The 24,016-nt window shown below is 39.3% G+C and overlaps 1 protein-coding gene across 3 annotated transcripts in view; it reads right to left on the bottom strand.

Moving 5' to 3' along the window:
* The window catches only part of cacna2d3a (calcium channel, voltage-dependent, alpha 2/delta subunit 3a), a 953,890-nt gene extending 930,353 nt beyond the window's left edge, over window positions 1-23,537 (bottom strand). For 2 of the 3 annotated variants that reach the window (XM_060835584.1, XM_060835582.1), the window contains exons 1-2: window positions 22,808-23,537; window positions 22,340-22,421 (exon numbers count right to left, since the gene is read on the bottom strand). In XM_060835584.1, the coding sequence (XP_060691567.1) occupies window positions 22,340-22,421; window positions 22,808-22,926 (201 nt within the window). In that variant the 5' untranslated portion in view covers window positions 22,927-23,537. The remainder of the gene's footprint in view (window positions 1-22,339; window positions 22,422-22,807) is intronic. The other variant, XM_060835583.1, reaches the window with a different exon arrangement.
* Between the last annotated feature and the right edge of the window lie 479 nt (window positions 23,538-24,016).

Genomic DNA, 24,016 nt, shown 5'->3' with positions numbered 1-24,016 from the left:
AGGAAAAGGTAAAAAAAAAAGAAAATCCAGCACTCCATGTCCTACAACCTCATGGGTGTCCTTTTCCCATGTGTCCCAAGATATACAGGTTAAGAATCAGTCTACTCATTCATATGAATGCTCAACAGGAAATTGCAGTCCTGAGTAGATATCATTTTTGAATCAAAGACCGGCTAACACAAAGATGACGAGTCAAAAATGATTTTGATTGTTAATTAACTTGTGACATCTAAGCATTAAAGTAATAATTAGTGCTAGAAATATAAAGATAGAGGCAGGAAGGCATGTTTTCATACACACAGCTCGTGTCTACTGAAGGAAATCAAGATTTGGAGATGCCAGTGTTGGACTGGGGTGTACAAAGTTAAAAATTACACAACACCAGATTATAGTCCAACAGGTTTAATTGGAAGCACACTAGCTTTCGGAGCGACGCTCCTTCATCAGGTCGTCGCTCCGAAAGCTAGTGTGCTTCCAATTAAACCTGTTGGACTATAACCTGGTGTTGTGTGAAGGAAATCAAGTAACATTAGATTTATTACAGAAAAAAAAACTAATGAGAAAATTGTTGATGATTGATGAAGTTTGGTGGGATAGTGTGCATTAATAGAATATCCATTACAGAAGTGGCCATAATTTTGGGGTTATAAACTAAATATACGTGCATTTTTTCTGAACTAATACGTTATACTCTTCAGTGGTTTTTGAAGAGAAATCAATTTACTTGCTAAATAATAAATCAAATGAATTATAAAATTCTAATTGCATAGGAGTTGAAAAAGAATTTTTAACTTTAATGGTGGGAAAGTCAAAATTTCTAATTTTCAAAGCACTGGTTGCCAATACTAGCAAAATGAATTATTTTCCACGTTGGGCACCAAAAATCAAAAACAACCTCTTCTAAATGAGGCAAAGAATATGAGTCGGACTAAAGTAAAACAGCCTCACCCTCAAAATGGGGATCAAGGATATTTTTACTGTTAGAATGAATAGAATGCAGCTTACAAATGAAATTAAACTTTTTATCTGTCCTTCTCGAAAGATGCCTTGTTCCAAACCTTAGAACAGCTTTAGGACAAATTTGGTATTTTCTTTTTACTCTGCAAGAAGCATAAGCTTATCCTTATGTTACTTCCTGTCAGTTTCAGCAGAATTAAGACTGGTATCTCCTGTGGATTCATGGCCACCACACATTGGAATGAGACGGCATAAGTTCCAACAAATTAATTAATTGATGTTAGCAGATTGAAGACATTTCACTCCATAAAATTCAGTTGGATTCTGGTGCCAAATGTGAAAAGAAACCTGGGTAAATTTCCATCTCAACCAGAAAATTAACTGGCAGAACAGACTGTTTGCTTGTTGTAAACCTCATCCAAGTTTTATCCCAAATGGAATATAAATCATGACAGTTCTACAACAGACAGACACATCTATTCAGAGGAATTCAGCCAGGTGATGAGGATGAAAATGTTATATGTGCTGTGCCATACTGCATTTCTATTAACAAAACTCTCAATTAATTGTTTGCTCAAAATATTCAACACTCAGCTGTTAAAAGTCCTGAAGGTAATAAATATGTCAACAGCTATTTTTGACATACTTTGGTTGCAATTTTGCTTGAAAATTAATCACTCTTTAAATACATAATGTTCTAACTGTTGGAGAAAAACAGACATTCCTTCAGGATACAGCATTTTTTAAGCAAAACTACAAGTATTTTGAGTGCAAATTAATTCCCTGAAATCATCCGTAACTCCAGCTAAGTTGGTTTAGAAAATGTACTTTGCTGAACCTGATTCACCTTGAACCTCCTAAATTAATCAATAACATTGTGCTCAATAAGCACGACAGCTGCAAGACTGGCATTTTCTACCTGCCAATACTGCCATTGTGTTTGAATTACTTATGTATCACAATATAACTGGTCATTAGAAAATACATTACTTGTTTGGCAATCAGAATTAGTTTTCCAGTAAAGTAAAACACATTTCTTACTGACTTCCTTATTCCTAAAACGGTTCTATATAAAATTGTCTTACTGTTGTAATGCTGATGCTATCATCAATTGCGTCATTACACAAGATGTCCTGTTAGCACAGATTACACTCAAGTAATCTCTCAACTGTGAGAATTATAAAATCCAAATTTTCTATTGTACCTAAATGGTTTTGAAATCATGGAGCTATGCAACTTAGTTTTTTAAGTGTCCCTGACTGCATGGATCCTGCTAACATTTGAAAGATTTGAGCAGGCTTTCAGGTTTGAATGCCTTCGACAGGCTCAGTTCACATATGGCTTATCACCTTACCAATGAGTGAGAAGATCAATCTTAAAATACAAGGTTATGTTTAAAATTAACTCCACAGAAGCTGTTTTCCCATCACCACACTTTATTTACATGTGGAGAGTCCTTTACACTGATCCAGCTGCTTCAGAGCCAGCTGTCAAAGTGACCAGGATGTCTGACACTCTTGTTTGTCTTTTTTTCTTTTCTTTTTTTTAACCCATGTGTGAACACATGTTTTTTTTTTCTTTTTTTCAAAGGGCAATGCTGTGTGATCAACCCTCTGTATTTTTTTTCTCTTTACCCCCGCACTACCGCCTAACTGCGGTCGTGCTTATTTTTCCCCAGCACCCATGGTGGTGTGCAAGTGCGAGACGCAGTGAGAGACACAAAATGCACAAATTTTTATTCAATTTCCACCACCAGGAAGATAGGAAAACACCCGGGTGGCCAGGGACAAGCAGTGCCCTTCATATCAAAGGGCAATGCTGTGTCATCAAACAGTGAAGGGGATGGCAGGGACTAAATCAAAATAGAGTTGGAGGGGGAAAACACTCTTGTTTATATCTGTCAGTCAGGACTCATTGACTGGACCAGATTAACACCCCCAATCAGGGAAATCATATTCTATGAGGTCCACCTGGCTGACCTCATAACAGTGACTACCATATTTCTACTTGCAAACTGAACAACAGTGAAAATGGCGAAATCTCCAACTTCCTTTGTAGATTAAAAAAAAATTATGTCTAGATTTTCAGGGTTGAAACCCAGTTGATCCCACAGACATGGGTGGAGCTTCTGTAACGCTGGAGAGTGTGGTGCTGGAAAAGCACAGCAGATCAGGCAGCATCTCGAACTCTCAACTCTAATCTCCAGTATCTGCAGTCCTCACTTTAGCCTTCTGTAACAGTGGTCCAACCTGATCAAACACTAGGCTAGAAGAAGACATAGAAAACGAAAACTCTGATGTTCAGAGTCCTCAATTCCAATGCTCCAGCAAACACCAATACCTTTAAACCTCCACATGAGTTGATGACTATCTAAATTTTAGGGTGGCATTGTGGGGGCAGCAGCTCCGCCCCCACAACACCATCCTAAAGTTTAGGTACAAAACTTTGATCTTACACCTAGACTGGTTTATAGCATTTCCAGCAGATTCCCACTAAAGTTACAAGGACAATATTGCTGCAGAAACTATATCTGTTTTCAGATCCAGAACTGTGTATCTGAATCAGTGAGATACACTACATTGACGATAGCTTGGATTAAATGCTCAAATTAGTTATCTTTTAAAATATTAGCTTAGGCACTTAAAACATAAACAGGAAAGCTGGAAATAGACTGAATGTCACATGGTATCTATAAAAAGAAAACTGTAATTAATATTTTGGTTATAACACTGGAAGTGTTTGAGAAATATTGACCTGCCAGTATTTGGACTGCATTCCAGACATGCTTCCAATATTTTTTTTGTTGGATATCTATTGTATAAAATCTTACACCTGCCACCTTTAAATATTGAACAGTAGAAGTAAATTTAAAATGTTTGCAGATTAGACTATCTCTCATCAAGTGGCTTTGGTTTCATCAGTGCCCCTAACCATTTATAATTTATTGAAGCTTCTCTCATATATTTCTCAATTTTAAGAAAGAGTGGTACTCATTATTATCAGCCAACTACAGAATAAAATCATCTCAAAAACAGAGGGCTGAATATCATAACTTTGAGTTCAGAATTTCTAAAACATCTAAGAATGAACACATCATAATATTTTTCACCTATAAATTTTAAACACTTTATAGAGATGAAACAATACACTGAAAATAATCGTTAGAAGTAGCTTTCATCCATTGAAAACAAGGCAGTGATAAACTAGTAAACTGTATATATAATTATAAATTTTTATTCCTAAAACAGTGTCGTGCAAACCTGTCTCACTATTGTATCAATAGTACTAGCGCCAATGTCATTATTACAGAACAAATTATACTGTTCGCACAAGTTATACTCAAATCATCCCTCAACTGTAAAAATTATTTAAAAAACAAGTTTTGTACTCTATCTGAAAGTAATTAGACAATAAGCAGTAGAAATTACTCCTTCTGATGATATCCACTTGTACTCAATGCTAATTTTTTCATTATTCAGGATATATCAATATAAATAATAGCAATTAAGATGCTGAGTATTTATCCATATTTTTATCACAATAAAGAATCATATTCTTGAAAATATGTGATTAAATCACAATTACAAAGTCTGTGTGCTGAATGTTCTCATGTATTACAAAAAATTGCTGTAGGAATTTTCTTTCATGTAAAATCTTCATAAATCAACAAAGTTTCAGTCTTTTTCTGGCACTTTTGGGGAGGCAACAAGCAGAGCTGAAATGCTTCTGTTGAAAGAATGTCAGTGGTCAACTTTAAGCAGCTCTTATGCACCTCCAAGTGGCCAGTTACACAACTGCACTGACAGTTGTCGATTGTTTCACTCATTTTCCTTTGGAAATTATTCAGTGCCTCAAGTGAAGAGGCAGGAAAGATTTAAGGCAAGAAAAATAAATGGAAATTGGAAATTAAGGATTTTTTTTAACAAATGGGAAAACTCAAAAGTTTGTTTCACCAGAACACATATCTAATTTAATTTGGGCTGTTCAAACATAAGTTATTAACCAATTATGTAACTTCTATACTAAATATTAAGTTTAAAATAATATTGCCAGTTGTTGTTTCAGGATACATTTGTCTCCAGACAAAATCATATAATTTCATGCTAAATGTTGCAAGACTTCTGTATTGTCATTTTTGTGCTGAAAGATAGACTGATTCCCTGTCGTGGCATGGGTTGATTAGAAGGAAGATTTGAAACACAAATGGCATAGGGTACACATGGCTTGTAGTAAGTATTATCAGAGGCAGCAGGTGTATCATTCAAAATCAGCTACCTAGTATTGATTAGTAGATAATGAATGACGAGTTTTAGGCTCAGCTGATCCATGAAGACCTGCAGGGACAGTGAACCATCTGCTGTATGCCACCAATGAAGCTCGCCACAGTGAAAGACAGGCAAATTGCATGAATATTAATAGTAATTTCATTTTATTGCATTTTAATGCTTGTTGTGTATGTGTCTAATGTGTTTTCTGATGTAATTGCTGTTGTGTGTCATGAACTTTGTATTGGCAATCCATGTATATACTATGACCAAACGTGCCCTCGGGTGGATGAATGCAAAGTACAGAGATGTATGGCTTGCAGGGGAAGTTATCTTCTTTTGCTGGAGTCACTATGGGTTCACTACTTTCAGAATCAGCATCAACTTTCACTTGTATCAGTTGTGTGATGACACTGAATATCTGCTGATATCAGCATAAATCAGCTGCTTCTGCACTGTTCCATGTATTCCACTGCTGAAGGGCATCTCCTGATGATGTCTACTGATCTCTACAATTAAGGACACATAATTTTGTTATACAAGTGAACTGGTACCCGTAAAAAGCAACCATAGCAATTGAAAACCATAAATGAAAAACAACCTTCATGCACCTCTGGGTAGCCTAAGAACCCCACAACAGATACCACTGGTATTGCAGATAGCAGTACAAGTAACTGTTCTACAACATTATCCATGTGGAAGGTGACAGAGAATACCTGTGGTTGTCAATTTGTCTCAAATTTCTTCCAATATACATTAACCTGCTGCTTGTTTTGTAACATTAATTAGAATGCAAACCTAGTAAGATGTGTATCCTCCAGAAAAAAAACAACTGTCTGCTCATTAAAACTTTAGAACATTGCCCAAATCCAACCTGACTCAGCTTATCTACTACTGCAACAATTGACCGTGCCTTTGCTACATTCAAATTGGACTTTTACAATGCAGTCCCAGCTAGCCTTCAAGTTCTTCTTTCTGTAAACTTAGGGTCAATCAAAAATTTGTTTCTTGCTCCTAACTCACAAATTCAATTTCTCCATACTCTCTTTCTTCACTCATCAACAGTGGTTCCCAGTGAAGTAATGCCATAATTTTAAAATTTGCATGTTTGCTTTCAAATTTTCTCTAACTGTATAATCTCCCCTAGCCCCAACAATTCTCCATGATATCAGTTCTCCTCTAATTCTGGCCTCTCAAACACCCCCATATTTAATCTTGCCACCACTGGCAGCCAAGATTTCTGCCTCTTTGCCTTCAAACACTAGAATTTCCCCCCCCCCTCCATATTTCCCTCTCTACCTCTCCCTATTACTTTAAGACACTTTTGAAAGCTAGCTCTGTGCTGAATATTTCATTACTTTGTTCCAAATATCTCCTGTGTTTTCTTAGTCAAAACTTGCTTTATAACATGCATTTGAAGCACTTTGCGATGCTTTATTACAGCAGAGGTGCTATTTAAATACAAGTTGTTTTTGGTCAAGAGCCTGCGTTTATCCAAATGTACTCTGACATTACCCCAACACAACATTTCATAAATTTCAACTCACCCAAAATGGCATAACATATATACTGACTCAAATTGAACTTCACACATTCATCATTCCTGCCTTCCAAAACTTTCAATGGATGTCCATGCAAAATACTTATCCCTTTTCAAAACTGCTCAGGGCCTCATTTCACACTAATTCAGTAATATCCTCCTTTATCTTACCTCCCTATTGTACAGTATTCTGAGGTGTCTTTCTGCATGTGAAAAGCACAATATAAATGCAAATTACTGCTTGTACATGGTTTGAATGGAAGTGGTGACACTTCCAATGCAGTTTAGGTCAGCGATATTCTTTGGTACATCAGCTGATCACAGGTTTCTCCTTGCTCTGTCCAGGGGCAGCACAGGTGGCACAGTGATTCAGTGGTTAGCACAGCTACCTCACAGTGCCAGGGACCTAGGTTCAATTCTACCTTTGGGTGACTGTCTGTGTGGAGTTCGCACAATCTCTCTCTGTGTCTGTGTGGGCTTCCTCCGGGTGCTTCAGTTTCCTCCCACAGACCAAAGATGTACAGATTAGGTGAATTGGCTAAACTGAATTGCCCATGTGTCCACGGATGTGTAGGCTCGGTGGGTTAGCCACAGAAAATGCAGGGTTAGAGAGATGGGCTGAGTCTTCAGATGATCAGTGTGGATTCGATAGGCTGAATGGTCTGCTTTGTCACAGCAGGGAATCTATTCTATAGTCTATATTATGCGTGCTATCAATAAGTAGGCATTTGAGGACTGCAGTTTAACTACATATACTTATATTTAATTAGTTTATAGTATATATTGATGCAGCATACAATTTAATTCATAAGAGATATAATAATTATTATGGTACATACCAATCATTCCATACTTCTAGCCAATTTACACAATTCCAAAGTCCTCCTAGTTTTCATTTTCAATGAGCTAGTTAGCTTCTTTTTTGAAGTGCTTGATTACTGGACTGGGCACTAGAATGGGGGAAGACACTGCTGTTGTAACTAACACTCCTTGCCCCCAATCTCCACTCCACAATCCCACCTGTTCACATTATCTACTCATGGCCTGGGTTTCTCCATGTTCCTGAGACTGGAGGTTGTTTGTCCTGCAGCAGCCATGGCTTATGCTATAGTGCTGCTAAGCACAAGAGCTGCTGACTTGTGATTGGCCAGTCACTCCCAGTAGGCAAGAGCTCTAACCCTATGAATTCTGCTTGATTTGCCTGTGCAAGCCTTTTTCAAAAGTGGCAATCGGCTGGTAGGCAACACAGCCGAGATTTCAACAAGATTCCACCCCGATTGACTTCACTCTTGGCAATTTATCCCTGCAATATATTTTCTTTCCATCATTGCAAGTATAATGCAATTTGCATATCCTTGCTACTCTCATTTCTACTATCTTAATTGCCATATCATTGTTAATGTTTCTCTCCCAGAGGGTGTTTATTTAATATTAGCATTCAAGACATGCCTTTTTTCTCTTCTTAAGTTATAAAGTAATGTGAAAAAGTTCTGCTGCAATCTGTCAAGTAGTTGATTTCATTTTCACTTAAATATTAGACGGAACATTGAAAAGAATTGTTGAAATTAAATTTCCACATAATTGATTTAAATGTATATTGCACTCATATTGCATATCTTGATGCATAAAAATATAATTAATTCTTATAGTAAAGAATCACGCCCACAGATCGTAGACCAAATTCACAAAGCATCGTTGGAAACCAAACCATGTGGACATCAAGTTGAGTAAAGACAAGTCAAGAATATCATACTACGTAAATTATTTCATAATTTTAGTGTATTTGTGTACTTGTGCACTGATAAGCATCACATTCCCTTCAGAAAATCTGCCATTTATCTTATACTGTAATTCCATCATATATTTACATCAACAAATAAAGTGGAATTTTCTGTTTGCAGATTTTAAAATGGAGACACCAGTCAGACGATCCCACCATCTTCCTACCTCTGTCCCAATTAAGACTGTGGTGTGAAGGGGGCGGTAGGAAGAGGTGTCCTCGAGTTGGCGTTTGGCTTCAGCGGGTGTAGAGGTCAGTGCGCCAGACTACCACTGCACCCCCTTTATCTGCTGGCTTGATGGTGAGGTTGGGATTGGAGCAGAGGGATTGGAGGAATGTGCGTTGTGAGGGTGAGAGTTGGAGTGGTTGACAGGTTGAGGCGGTTAATGTCCCAGCAGCAGTTGGAAATGAAGAGGTCAAGGGCGGGTAATAGGCCAGTGTGGGGTGTCCAGGTGGATGCAGTGTGTTGAAGATGGGCGAAGGGGTCCTTGGAAGGTGGGCGGTAATCCTGATTGTGAAAGTAAGCTCAGAGGTGGAGGCGACGGAAGAATGTTAGACATCACGGTGTGTATTAAATTCATTGATGCGTGGACGGAGGGGGATGAAGGTGAGTCCCTTGCTGAGGACTGATCGTTCATCCTTAGTGCGGGGAAGGTTTGGAGGGATGTGAAAACTCGGCAGGGCTGGGATCTGGGATCTGGGATCTGGTGTGGGTGTGGAGCTGGGAGTGGGGGCAGAGCCAGTAACTGGAGTGGGTGTGACAATGGGGGGAATGGGGGTGGAGTCATGAGCACGGGTGGTGCTCCCCTCAGGGTTCTGGGGGCCAGGAATGGTGACAGTGGGATCTGTGGGGGGGCGTGTCAGCAGAATGCAGGTGAGTGGCGGTGGGGGCGGAAGTGGTGGCAGACACTGCAGTAGGGGTGGCGGAAGTCACTGAGCATGTGACATTAGCGATGATGTGAGGGGCGGAAGTGACCTTACCCCCTATCACCAAACCATCATCTCCCAGACCATACAGAACCTCATCACCTCAGGAGATCTCCCACCCACAGTTTCCAACCTCATAGTCCGGGAACCCCGCACTGCCCGGTTCTACCTCCTTCCCAAGATCCACCAGCCTGACCACCCTGGCCGACCCATTGTCTCAGCATGCTCCTGCCCCACTGAACTCATCTCTACCTACCTTGACACTGTCCTATCCCCCCTAGTCCAGGAGCTCCCCACATACATTTGAGACACCACCCACGCCCTCCACCTCCTCCAAGACTTCCGTTTCCCCGGCCCCCAACGCCTCATCTTCACCATGGATATCCAATCCCTCTACACCTCCATCCGCCATGACCAGGGCCTCCAAGCCCTCCATTTATTCCTCTCCAGACGTCCCCAACAGTACCCTTCCACCGACACTCTCATTTGTTTTGACCGAACTGGTCCTCACCCTTAACAACTTCTCCTTCGAATCCTCCCACTTCCTCCAGACCAAAGGGGTAGCCATGGGCACATGCATGGGCCCCAGCTATGCCTGTCTCTTTGTTGGCTACGTAGAACAGTCGATCTTCCGTAATTACACCGGCACCACTCCCCACCTCTTCCTCCGCTACATTGATGACTGCATTGGCGCCACCTCGTGCTCCCGTGAGGAGGTTGAGCAATTCATCAACTTCACCAACACATTCCACCCTGACCTCAAATTTACCTGGACCATCTCTGACACCTCCCTCCACTTCCCAGATCTCTCCATCTCCATTAATGACGACTGACTTGACACTGACATTTTTAACAAACCCACCGACTCCCACAGCTATCTCGTTTACACCTCTTCCCACCCTACCTCTTGCAAAAATGCCATCCCGTATTCCCAATTCTTCCGTCTCTGCCGTATCTGCTCCCAGGAGGACCAGTTCGACCACAGAACACACCAGATGGCCTCCTTCTTTAGAGACCGCAATTTCCCTTCCCACGTGGTTAAAGATGCCTTCCAACACATCTCATCCACATCCCATACCTCCGCCCTCAGACCCCACCCCTCCAACCGTAACAAGGACAGAATGCTCCTGGTGCTCACCTTCTACCCTACAAACCTTTGCATAAAACAAATCATCCGCCAACATTTTGCCACCTCCAAAAAGACCCCACTACCAGGGATATATTTCCCTCCCCTTTCCGCCTTCCGCAAAGACCGTTCCCTCCGTGACTACCTGGTCAGGTCCACTCCCCCCTACAACCCACCCTCCCATCCTGACACCTTCCCCTGCCACCGCAGGAACTGCAAAACCTGCGCCCACACCTCCACTCTCACCTCTATCCAAGGCCCTAAAGGAGCCTTCCACATCCATCAAAGTTTTACCTGCACATCCACTAATATCAGTTATTGCATCCGTTGCTCCCCATGCGGTCTCCTCTACATTGGGGAGACTGGATGCCTCCTAGCAGAGCGCTTTAGGGAACATCTCAACCACACCGCCCTGTGGCCCAACATTTCAACTCCCCCTCCCACTCTGCCAAGGACATGGAGGTCCTGGGCCTTCTTCACCGCTGCTCCCTCACCACCAGTCGCCTGGAGAAAGAATGCCTCATCTTCCGCCTCGGAACACTTCAACCCCAGGGCATCAATGTGGACTTCAACAGTTTCCTCATTTCCCCTTCCCCCACCTCACCCTAATTCCAAACTTCCAGCTCAGCACTGTCCCCATGACTTGTCCTACCTGCCTATCTTCTTTTCCACCTATCCACTCCACCCTCCTCCCTGGCCTATCACCTTCATCTCCTCCCCACTCACCTATTGTACTGTATGCTACTTTCTCCCCACCCCCACCCTCCTCTAGCTTATCTCTCCACGCTTCAAGCTCTGCCTTTATTCCTGATGAAGGGTTTTTGCCCGAAACGTCGATTTTACTGCTCCTCGGATGCTGCCTGAACTGCTGTGCTCTTCCAGCACCACTAATCCAAAATCTGGTTTCCAGCATCTGCAGACATTGTTTTTACCTGTGTGAAGACCCAAGTCAATATTCCTGTTACATTGCCAACTGGGGGCCTCAGCTGGCCACTTAATGATCACTTAGGGGCCACCCCCAACCACTAGCATTAACCCAGCTGCAGGCAGATCTGTCACCTGCAAGCTGCTTGTTTTCTCCCAATGGAGTACGGGACATCCATTTGCAAAAGCCATTCACTTTCTAATAGAGGATACAGCATGGGAAAGTGAAAGCCTCTTGACAGTCAACAGCATGCCCTGCACCTCCTTTGGACCCCTGTCTTGCAGCCCTCATCCCTCGTGCCATTATTTACTTGTGACCTGGTTTGCTCTGGTAAGTCTCCTCCTTTCAGAAAGCCACCACATCCATATGGTGAGCAAAAGAGCCAGTAGCCTCTGATCAGTCAGCAGCTCTGAGTGGGCAAAATCTCCAGCCTGACTCCTGATTCTGAGGAAAGGTTCAAGGCTGATCTCTACACAGTCTGTTTGGCTGATGGTTCAGTGGATCTACACCGAAGGAGGCAATGCAGGTCTCTAACCAGCTCTCTAGCCACTCAGTAGTGAAGAGCACCTTTGTCACTGCAAGATTCCATCCATGAGCCTGTTTAATCTTTCATAGTAAAAGGTAAATCAATAAACCAAAATTAATAAACCAAACAGAAATTATTTATTACAGATATTAGTCCCAACTATACATAAAGCACACTGACTAAAGACATTTGGCTTTTTAATCCAACAAACCATGATCGACAACAAGCCATTCAAAAGCCAGGAAATCTCAGTCTGAACCCTGAAGGGTGGGTTTGGGGTAATATGGAATTTAGTATTAATTTATCTAGCTCATAATCTGTAACTTTGTCTTAATGAAAGATAAATATTACCGTGCAGTTACAGTGAAATTATTTACATAACTGTACAAGAAAAATATTAGTTATCACAAAATTATGAATACATTCTTTCTACATTAATTTACCATTTCACTGCACTGAATACACGCAGGAACACCTCTGCAATGTTATACATGTTTTTTACATTGTGAAAATTTTCATTCATGCTGGAAGTCAGCAGAAGAATAATATTGCAATCTTCATAGACAGCCTGCTGTAATTAATTTCCAAATATAATATCTAATTTTTTTTGCAATGCTTCTTCTTAAACTTTGCGTTTTTATTTGTCCTCTCTTTTAGAGCAAGTCACAGATATAGTTTATAATTTGTCACATATAGGCAGTAATACATATTTAAGACGAAGGATGAATAACTGTGCATCTTAAGTAATGACATCTGCATAAGAATCTAGTGTAAAGACCATCATCATGGAGGTAAGGAGGGAAGCAGTCAGCCTGCAATTTCCTAACATTGACCATATGCCGGTTTGCCAGCAAGTTCTCACCTCTCAAGTGGATGGTTGATAGGCAGGGAGTGGTGAGGGCAAACTATCCACAAGCAGATTAAGAGTCCAGTGTAGAAAATGACTGGAAATATCAGTCAGCCATTGAGCACCCCATTAAAGCCAAAATACATGCTAGGAACAGAGATAGCCTCTGGATAGTAAACCAGGGACAAGTGCCCACATTCCCATCCCTCTGTGACCATGATTCCATGATAGAATCCCTTGTACTTTGCAGCTGCGACCAATTTTGCTCTCACATTTTAACAAAACCTTCAAAGAGCACTGCCACAATGAGATTCCTCACACTCTCCTGCATGCATCAGCCGCTCTCACATCTGAAATTGGAATTACCACTGTCGAATTGCTTTCTAACAGTCCTCCAACACGGGAGTCCAGCCATTGGCCTGAATTAGATGGTGAGCACACTTCCTAGCCATTATTTTACTATTCCTTTAAAAATTCATTAGCATTTGGAAATACACCTAACCCCAACAAATGTTCTGTCCTAGGGGTCTATACTTCCGTACTTAAATAAATTTGCGTCATCTAAGTTATACAATTTTATTTTGTATCTATCCATTGGTTCATGTGTCCTATTATTTTAAGAATGTGTTACACTGAAATAAGTTTCTGTTGCAACTGTTTAAATTCCCATATGAACATTAATTACTTACAGAAGTATTCCCACAGTTTATCAAGTATTGGTCTACGGTAAACACAAGTTACCTGTCAGTAATTCACTGCCCTACAAATTTCAGAGTTTCTTTCACTCTTGCTTTAGGGTTTTCGCGAAGTTCATACATGGGAATGACTACATACAGGATCTCAGAAAATGAACAATATCGCCCCATCAATCTACTCTTGATTATCAATAAACTTCACATAAGTGCTATCAAGCAGCAGTTGCTAAGGAATAACCTGCTCACTGGTGATCACTTTGAGTTCTGTTTCGGCCATTCAGCTCATGACTTCATTACAGCCCTGATAGAAACGTGGACAAAAGAACTGCACTCCAGAGAGTTAGCAGCAGTATGTGCCCTTGGCATTGAGGCTGCATTTGACCAAGTGAATTTGAGCCCTAGTGAAATGACAGTCAACTGTTATTCAGGGGAGCATCCTGAGCCCAAATATCTTCAAGTGCTTCATCAATAACTTTCCATAAAAATGTCCACTAATGATTTCACAAAATGGACTGCAGCAGTTCAAGTTAGCTTACCACAATCTACTCAAAGGCAATTAGGTAGAGCAATGAACTCACTGTATCTTTTTACTTTACTGTGTTTTGATTGTGGACTGAGACTGGACAAGAACTGTTTAAAAACCATGGATTGTTTAAGGATTGATGCACTCTTTAAAAGTAAGTAACCTAATAATTGTTTTACACGTCATTTATACCATTAGTTGGTCAACCAGTTGTAAAAGACTGGTTTGTAAATGAGCTACAGTCAAGGCGAGTGCATAATGGAATATTGGCTGGTAACAAATAGGTGATTGGTCTGTGGATTATTGACTAATTATCAATGACAAAAGCATTCTGCCTCCAAGAACTATGTTCTCGGATGCTGCCTGAACTGCTGTGCTCTTCCAGCACCACTAATCCAGAATCTGGTTTTCAGCATCTGCAGTCATTGTTTATACCTCCAAGAACTATGTGACTGGCTCCCAGACAATTGAACAGCTTGTGGGTATGGTGAATATTTGGAAGGATTCCTCAAAGGCAGGAGATGTCTCTTTTTTCTGGAGTAAAGTGTAAGTGAAGACTACATTTGGGGCAGCACAGTGGCTCAGTGGTTAGCACTGCTGCCTCACAGCACCAGGGACCTGAGTTCAATTCCTGCCTCGGGCAACTGTCTGTGTAGAGTTTGCACATTCTCCCCATGGGTTTCCTCCGGTTTCCTCCCACAGTCCAAAGATGTGCAGGTTAGGTGAACTGGCCATGCTAAATTGCCCGTAGTGTTAGGTGCATGAGTCAGGGGTGAATATAGGGGAGTGGGTCTGGGTAGGCTACTCTTCGGACCGTAGGTGTGGGCTTTTGGGCCGATGGGCCTGTTTCCACACAGTAGGGAATCTAATCTAAAAAGACTGAAAATAGCCAGTGGCTTTTAGTTGATAAGACAAAGGCCCTCATAAATGTGAACCCCTCACCTTGTTCCTTCTAAAAATAAGTGAAAGAATCCAGTGACAAAATATAGAGAAATAGTATTCTGATCAACACAAGACATATCTCAGCAAACCCTGTGGACAGAAACCATTAACTACATTCCCAGTCCCTCCTCCACTGAAGTACCCTTTTTCTTCATATGTGTGTTCAGGGGGGTAGTTTGTAAGGGGACTAGAGGTTTAACTAGAAATGTTAGATATTGCTATTTCATAACTGTTTATCTGTAGCCAAAATCTATTTATTTGTAATAAAACGTCATTTTTATTATGTGAAGAAACCTGGTCTGCGCTTTCTGTCAACTTGGGTCTAAAAGACAGATAAACTGTAATTTTGCGTACCTTCATAAAATCTTTAATTTTTATGATGATTCCAGGAAAAGCAGATTTGATTTCCAACACGCTAATCCAGCAAGTTGTCACTGTAATAAATGCTGGACTATGAGAGAAGTGCGTATTCCATGAATGAATTCAAGAAAGGAATTCCCAGAAACAATGTCAGGAACAAAAGATAAAGAAGTGCACAAATTGCAGGTCTCCCTATCAGAATCCATAGCATTAATCGTAGGTACATAATTTCCAGATAGAAGTGGAGAAAAGTTTAGGACAATGATTATTTTTCCAAAACTCACCTCCATTTGAGTAGAAATGCTGCTGTTGAAAAAACTACTGATTTTTGTCTGTAAAATAATAATTACAAACTTTAAAAAATGACAAATTTGTCACAATTTTACTGGAAAAGTTTAATTGTTATTTTTTATTTAGCAAACTTTTTTAAAACTCAAAATATTGGATAATGTCATTCTGACATCTATTTTAAAGATGGTGGGAAGAATATCTGTGGTGCAGTGGTGATGTTCCTAACTGTGTGCCAGAAGGCCCAGGTTCAAGTCCCACCTGTTCCAGAGGTGTGTAACAACATCCCTGAACAGGAGAATTAAGAAAATATCTGCAAGATGATGGGAAAGCCTCACAATGCAAAGGTCCCAAAAGCATTTCAGGAAATGTTAGAATTTGAGAATTATCTAATCTTCAGAGACCAGGCATCATTTAGAAGTAATTTTATAATTAATACACTGTAGAATTATCTCTTTCGTAAGACACAAGATTTTCAGAGAACATGCACCTTAAGATAAAAACACTGCTGCCGAATTTTTTTTTATTTCCTGCCAGGCTATGGAAATTGACTAAGCAAGACCCTCCTGTAGATTGTCTCTCCATGCTTCAGGCTCACTGCCTTTATTCCTGATGAAGGGTTTTTGCCCGAAACATCGATTTCACTGCACTTTGGATGCTGCCTGAACTGCTGTGCTCTTCCAGCACCATTAATCCAGAATCTGGTTTCCAGCATCTGCAGTCATTGTTTTTACCTTGTTGATTTTAACCCTACTGCAAATCCTCTTGCAAGGATGCCTGCCTTGAAGAAGTATTCCTCCTCTCTCTATAAGAATCTCAGGGAGTCTTTCTCCCACTGCAACTACTCTATGCTACTTTCTCCCCACCCCCACCCTCCTCTAACTTATCTCTCCACACTTCAGGCTCACTGCCTTTATTCCTGATGAAGGGCTTTTGCCTGAAACATCGATTTCGCTGCACTTTGGACGCTGCCTGAACTGCTGTGCTCTTCCAGCACCACTAATCCAGAATCTGGTTTCCAGCATCTGCAGTCATTGTTTTTACTGAAGCAAGATAACAAATTATCATAGTAAAGTGTCAAAAGTTATATCTTAAAAGGGTTCAATTCCAAACTAATCCAACTGACCGATCTGAAGAACAGTCATACTGGACTCAAAATGTTAACCCTGTTTTTCTCTCCACAGATGCTGCCAGAACTGCTGAGTTTCTCCAACATTCTGTCTTTGTTTCAGATTTCCAGTATCCATATCCAAAATCCAAATTTATTGCTCGTTCGCTCAATCCCAACATACACAGAATAATAACTTTGAACAGACCCAAAAGGAAAATCTATCATCAAGCAATTTTGACCTTTGAGGAGAACAGAAAGGGCACACAAGCCAAGCTCAACACTAATGCTTCCATCCATTGCTCCAACGCTGACTTCATAAGCAATATTTGCAATTTCCGGGATTCAAACATATATAGACAAGCATAAAAATCCAGAAGTTTCCACTGGATATGTCCTACATCTCAAAGAGATGTGTTAAAATCCTTGCTGCTAATGTCAGCACTGCATCACTGTAATGATATGAATGCTTTGCAGTTTCTCATTCATTCATTCACAGAAGGAAGCCATTTGACCCCTTGTGCCTGCACCAGCTCTTCAAATGAGCATCGTTACCTCGTGCCAATCTCTTATTTTTCTCCTTGAATACTATTTCTATCCAAATAATCACCAAAGGTTCTCTTGAATGCCTTAACTTAAACTGCATTCATCACATTTTCAGGCTTTGCATTCGATACCCTAACTACTTGCTGTGTGAAAAAGTTTTTCCTCATATCACCATGCACATCACTTTAAATCTATGCCTCTCAGTCTTGTTCCCTGTATAAATGGATCACAGCTACTCCCTCTCTATTCTATCCAGCCAACATGTGATTTTGAAAATGCTTCATAAATCTCTTTTAGAATTCTATTTTGTATTGCCTCTTAATGTTCTTCCAACCAAAGTGTATCACCTCACATTTCTCTGTACTGAAACTCATCTGCCACCGATCTGATCACTGCACCAACTTGTCAATGTCTCTTTCAAGTTCTACACCATCTCACCATTCTCACTATTTACAACTCTTCCAAGTTACCTGTTATCTATAAATTTTGAAAATATCCCCTGCACATCAAGATTTAGATCATTAATATATATCAAGAAAGGGTTCCAGACCGACCATCGAAAAATTCCACTACAAACTTCTTCTAGCCCAAAAAATATGCATTGACCATTATTCTATGTTTTCTATCACTCAGCCAATATTGTATCCATGTTGCTACAGTATCTTTTATACCCTGACCTATAACTTTCTTCACAAGTCTCTTGTGCGGCACCTTCTGGAAATATATACAAATCACATCATAGCATTATCCTTGTCAAGCCTTTCTGTTATCTCTATATAAAATTCCAGCAAGTTAGTTAAATATGATTTTACCTTTAGAAAACCATGCCGACTCTTTGTAATCAATGCAGCTTTTTCCATACCCAAATAATTGATCACTAAAAGGTTCCCCTAACCAAAATTAAACTGACTGGTGTGTAATTGCTAGAATTATCCCTACATTTCTTTCTGAACAAGGCCGCAATGTTTGCAATTTTCCAGAAATCTAATACTTCTTTGAGCCCAGGCAAACTAACAATTATGGCCAGTGCCCTGCAATTTCTATCCTCAGTTCCTTCAAAATCTTTGGAAGCATCTCATCCAGTCATGATGCCTTGCCAACTTTAAGTACCAACAGTCCATCCAAACCTCTTCCTTATTACTTTTGAAACTGTCTCATAACAGAGGTTTCTCCTCTGTCACCATGGCCTGAGCAACATAGAACAATACAGCGCAGAACAGGCCCTTTGGCCTTCGATGTTGCGCTGATCTGTGAACTATTCTCAGCTCGTCCCCCTCCACTATCCTATCATCATCCATGTGCTTATCTGAGGATTGTTTAAATCTCTCTAATGGGGCTGAGTTGACTACATTAGCAGGTAGGGCATTCCACGCTCTTACCACTCTCTGCATAAAGAACCTGCCTCTGACATCTATCTTAAATCTATCTTCTTCCATAAAGACAGGTGCAAAGTATTCATTTAACATGTCAGGTGTCTGTACCTCCAGGTATAAATCCTCCTTTTCATTTCTAAAAAGCCCTCCTCCTTCTTTAGCTACTCCTTAGTTCTACTGAGAAAACTAACACTGGTGTATTTAAGAGTGGGTTTTTAATTGATTAATTTATGTGATAGTTACACATAAATAGTTAGCCATTTTTGGCCCTTTTTTAAGTTGTGGAATCTCATTCCTTCAGTAGAAATGTGTACATTTTCTTTAAAAGAAACGTGCAGGAAAAGTGATAAATGCAATCTTTATTTTTAAATTCATTTGGTTTCTTTATTTTTAAATTCATTTGGTTTCTTTATTTTTAAATTCATTTGGTTTCTTCTGATCTTTATTTCATTATCTTATGTCATTTAAATCTAATTTATATTTTCTGCTTTATAGTTCCTGATTTGAACTCTAGGTTCAATCTGATAGTTTAAAGAGTCTCACAATTATTAAACAGTCTCACCATTGTAGGTGTTTTAGGTAAAAACAATGACTGCAGATGCTGGAAACTAGATTCTGGAGTAGAGTGGTGCTGGAAAAGCACAGCAGTTCAGGCAGCAGTAAAATCGACGTTTCGGGTAAAAACCCTTCATCAGGAAGTGTTTTAGATCTAATATAGAGGAAGTTACAATGGAAAACACACCGGATTCATGGAAATCATCACAGCCAACCTTGCAAAGGTCTTTGTGTAGTTGTTACTTACATGAATGACAAAAAGTATTCTTTCGATGCTAAGAGGAAAATCAAGGCAATGTATTCAACTAAATGCTTTTCTCAACAATTTATCAATTTTCATAAATGTAGCCCACATATTGGTATATTCTGGCATTATCTAACCCATGGTTTCAATTATATAATGAGTAAAAGATATTTTATTTAAAGAGGGATTTTCATTGATTCCTTGCCTTATATGTATTTCAATGTAATATTATTCACTGACTATATATGCTAACAATTCAAATGTTCAATTAATATACTTGTCTTGATGTATATTCCAATTCAAACATATTTATAGACTATACTGTCCATTAGAATAAACATTTTTTTTCCTTTTCCCAGGTTCATACTTATATTCTTATTATAACTCATATAATTATGCTGATTGATGCCAGTATTATTACATGTATGTATAAACTATTCAAAAACGGAAAGAAAAATTGGTTGAGGAAATTTAAACAATGAAAGCAAAACAGCTGTTTCTGAATAAACAATTTATATCTGATTGCAAAAATTGTGATACTCATCCTGTGCATTGCTTAAAAGCTCGATCATCATTATTTTACCGTATTGCGTTTTCAATAAGAGGAAGGGCTAACTTGTAAAATGACAACAGATGATTGCTTCACTTTTAAGTATTCTCAGCATTATTTGAAAAATAATCACAATATCTTCTGCTGAAATTTATTGTTTATATAGTAAATGTTTATATTTAAATGTTGTCAAAGATGTATTAGCAGGAATGATTTTATTAAGTACTTGCAGCATAAGCATGGGCCTTATGTGGAGGCTGACAATTTTTTTTATGCTGTGAAATCTACTTGACAACTGGAAAAATCTTGTAAATCAGCTATGTTTGTTTTGTAGCAATCTCTAAATGCATATGAGGGCAAGACAATATCTAAAACAAAACATACTTACCATTAATAAGTACTTTCGTATATTACTCAGATTCATTATACTAATACATAAATCAACAGTTTATAAATTAAGAAAAAAATTCAATAATTGAATCTAAGCCTATTATTAATGAGATGCCCATGATAATACATAAAATGCGTAAAATGTACAGGAGATCTTTTACATCCATGGACAATGTGAAAGGTAAATTTACATGTCTGGAGAAACCTTTCGAATGATAAATGTCTGTCAGATTTCCACCATTTTATTCTTCTTTACTTGCAAAGATGTTGCATTAAAAAACAACTACCTATTCTGCTTTAGATCAATATCTATATGGCTAAGTTTTATAATTTCAATGAGAACCTTTTTGATGAGCATTTGACTGATTTTGCACTTCAACTAAGTAATTCTTGACAATACTGAACCACCTTGATGACATTCTCTAATATAATAATGTCACATTAAGGCAACCATAGTTACTGGAAACATAAGATGCTCAAAATACTTCAATTTTCCCTTTTAATGATATGTGTTGTAGTACAAGTCACAATATATTTTAAAAGTTCTTCCTACTTTTAATTCTGCATTTATAATAACTACAGGCACATAATTTGCAAATCATAAAATATCACAGAACCACTCCAGCAAGAAACGAAAAAGATATTGTTCGTTATTTTCAGGTTGAGCGTAAAACAGAGGAAACCGACCAAAATATTTGGAAACTGCTGATAATAGTAAGCTTAAATCACGGAGAAGATCGGACTGAATACCTTTTACATGTATTTTGAATTTAAGTCACACTTTCAGCACGTGGAATTAATGGTTCCGATAAGTACACCAACCTAACTATTGTTTGTCACTAGTTAACGCATTGTCGCATCTTTCAAATTTTGTTTAGAAGACATCCATGTAATAGACAGAGCATCATGTTATCTCATACAGTAACTGATTGAAATATGAGAACAGTTTATTAAAGTATTCTTCCACTTATGTAAAATATTGTTTTCTCCTGCTCATACTTTGATGTGTGTAACATATGGGTCCTTCACGCTTGTGAAAACTCCCACAATGCATCATTACAACATGTATTTTGATATTGTGCAGAAGAGGCTATCTGTATTTCTTTTTAATTATCTCACGGAACCATATTGTAATTTTAACATTTTAAATTTCCAATTTTACCCCTGTTTTTAGCCAGCTGATTGTTTAAAAGTCATGTAACTAATTTTCTATTTACAATTATTATAGGCCCATGATTATTTTGTAAATTTTGTAGTAAAGTTATTCATTTGACACAAATGCTAACTCGTATTCTTCATTCCAATAGTAATGTAATGGACTGTGCAACATTTTTTTTCAGAGTCCTGTAGTAGTGCACTAAAATATGATCCAGTTATGCACCTGAACAGCTAGATAAGATACTCATTTCCCTTATCTGCAATGGTGTAATACATCCCAGCGCTGGAGCGAAATGACAGCGGAATTGAAGTAAGCACACTGTACGCGCTATAAAATCCACACTGTATATGTAGATGGCTCGCTTTTCGTACTAAAATATCTTCAAAAAGTCAAGTGTCTAATTAAACAGTTTCTAGTCAAAATAATGAAAGTTAGCCTTACACTCTGTGACTAAGCCAAGGATGGTCAATTAAATTGTGATCAGTCAAAATCGTGACATAAATCTTAGCTTCGGCAAGCGGACAGCAATCGAAAGCACCGCCAAAAACGTTCAATTAAACACTCATCAGTGAAAATAGAATGATAAACATTATAGCTTTCTGAAGTGGGTAAGTTACTTAAAATGCAGTCAGTTGTTAAGTGACATGTGAGCTCTAAAACAATCAAACAACGGTTCTAAAAGTAAAAAGAAAATGAAAAAAGAAAGCTGTTACCTTCTGCAGGAATTGTGAGCCTGAATATTTGGCTGAAATAGACTTGATTTCTCCTCCAAAGGCTGAAGCCCATAGTTTTACCCTAAAAAGACATTAACATTGGTAATACAGTCACCATTGGAAAGAGAGAGAAAACAATGTGACTTCTGATTGTAACCCAAAGAAAGTAACAAAAACAGAAATTGCTGGAAAATATCAGCAGGTCGAAAGCAAGTCCTATTCATTTTATCATTTCTTTCCAACCAAGCATATTTCAGATCCAAATGTTAGTGTACATATCAGACCCTCTAAACTACCAATTTCGGGCTATTACGCAGAACATGATGTTATGTTTTATGAACCATAGAGATCCTGCAGCGTGCCAACCACAGTATTAAACCAACTTTAAATTTCTTCCTACGTGCAGCCTTTTAACTGACAATTAACTGACTTGACATGCAATGTAAAAGAACAGATACCAAGACTTACACATTGAGGGGAATTTGTTGCTGCGATTCTTTCGCTTGTGCCTGTGAAATACTGAAAGACGTCCACACGATTACCGAAAAGCTACAGTAAGCTTGCAAAATATGCATGTCTGTCTGCATTTTTGTACTCCCACAGATCAGAACGACTTGCACAATTAGTCTAAAGCTGATTACTAATGGAGTACCGTGCTGTCTCTCAGGTCTAAACAGATTGTCAGTTCATCTTCAATTCTGGGATATCCCAGATAAACAAAAAATAAACCAGTCGAGCAAGTGAAAAGCTTCAGTGAGTTCGGAATGTTGCAGCCTGTATTATATCCTTTGGTATTGAGACCGATTCTACCTTTACTGCAGGCAGTTGCATTTACTTCCTAACAACTCTGCAGTATGCAGTCCCCTGTACATCACCATTCAGTGACCTACTGCCGGTCCAGTGTGCCCTCTGCTACAGGCCACAAGAGTCTATTGATTTCTACAGAGTAAGCTATCTTCCCACAATTAATGCTCACAGTATAGATGTAAAGCTGCCTGCAGGCTCCCTTTATCTTCTTGGTAACCTCGAGCATTCATCCCACATCAAGTCATGCAGCGCTGGTTCACCGGAGCAGGCATTAATGGAAAGTGCTGATGAAAGCCAGCAAGAGCACTGAAAACTGTGACACAATGGCTCTTCCAGGACTGATAGCAGGCTGAGTGAGAAGCACTTTGCTGTAGGGCTGACAGGGGGTTGAGCACAAAGTGACTCACGGACCTTACACTTGAGCTGGTGAACACCCACTGGAGACGTCCCAATTCATTTCGTGCGCCGCTGCTCGGAAGCTGTTCTTATTCAGCTGACGGGGTGGAGTTGACTACAAAGTGAATCGAGTAACTCTCAAGACAAAAATAAGCACACATACTCAAAAGCAGAATTATCACAGAAGCTAATAGGATTCTTCGTGCCCTGGTATGTTGAAACCATCTTTTACAGCAAATCCTTTCAAGTGAACAGACAGCATTTATCTGCTCTGCCACAAATTCAGTTAAGTCTTACAATGCAGAATTACTGCATTGGTGTGGGAGAAAAAAAATGAAGACTTAAAAGGCTTGTGAATGAAAGGAAATGCAACATAAGTAAATCAATGCGGGCTAAATGACTCAACACTGCGAATGAATAATTAATTTCTCCATGTCAAGGAATCCCTTTGGTCAAGTATGAATAAGATCCCGA

This window comes from Hemiscyllium ocellatum, chromosome 14 (assembly GCF_020745735.1).
Source record: "Hemiscyllium ocellatum isolate sHemOce1 chromosome 14, sHemOce1.pat.X.cur, whole genome shotgun sequence".
Classification (NCBI taxonomy): Eukaryota; Metazoa; Chordata; class Chondrichthyes; order Orectolobiformes; family Hemiscylliidae; genus Hemiscyllium; species Hemiscyllium ocellatum.
This window is presented reverse-complemented; position numbering and strand designations above follow the sequence as displayed.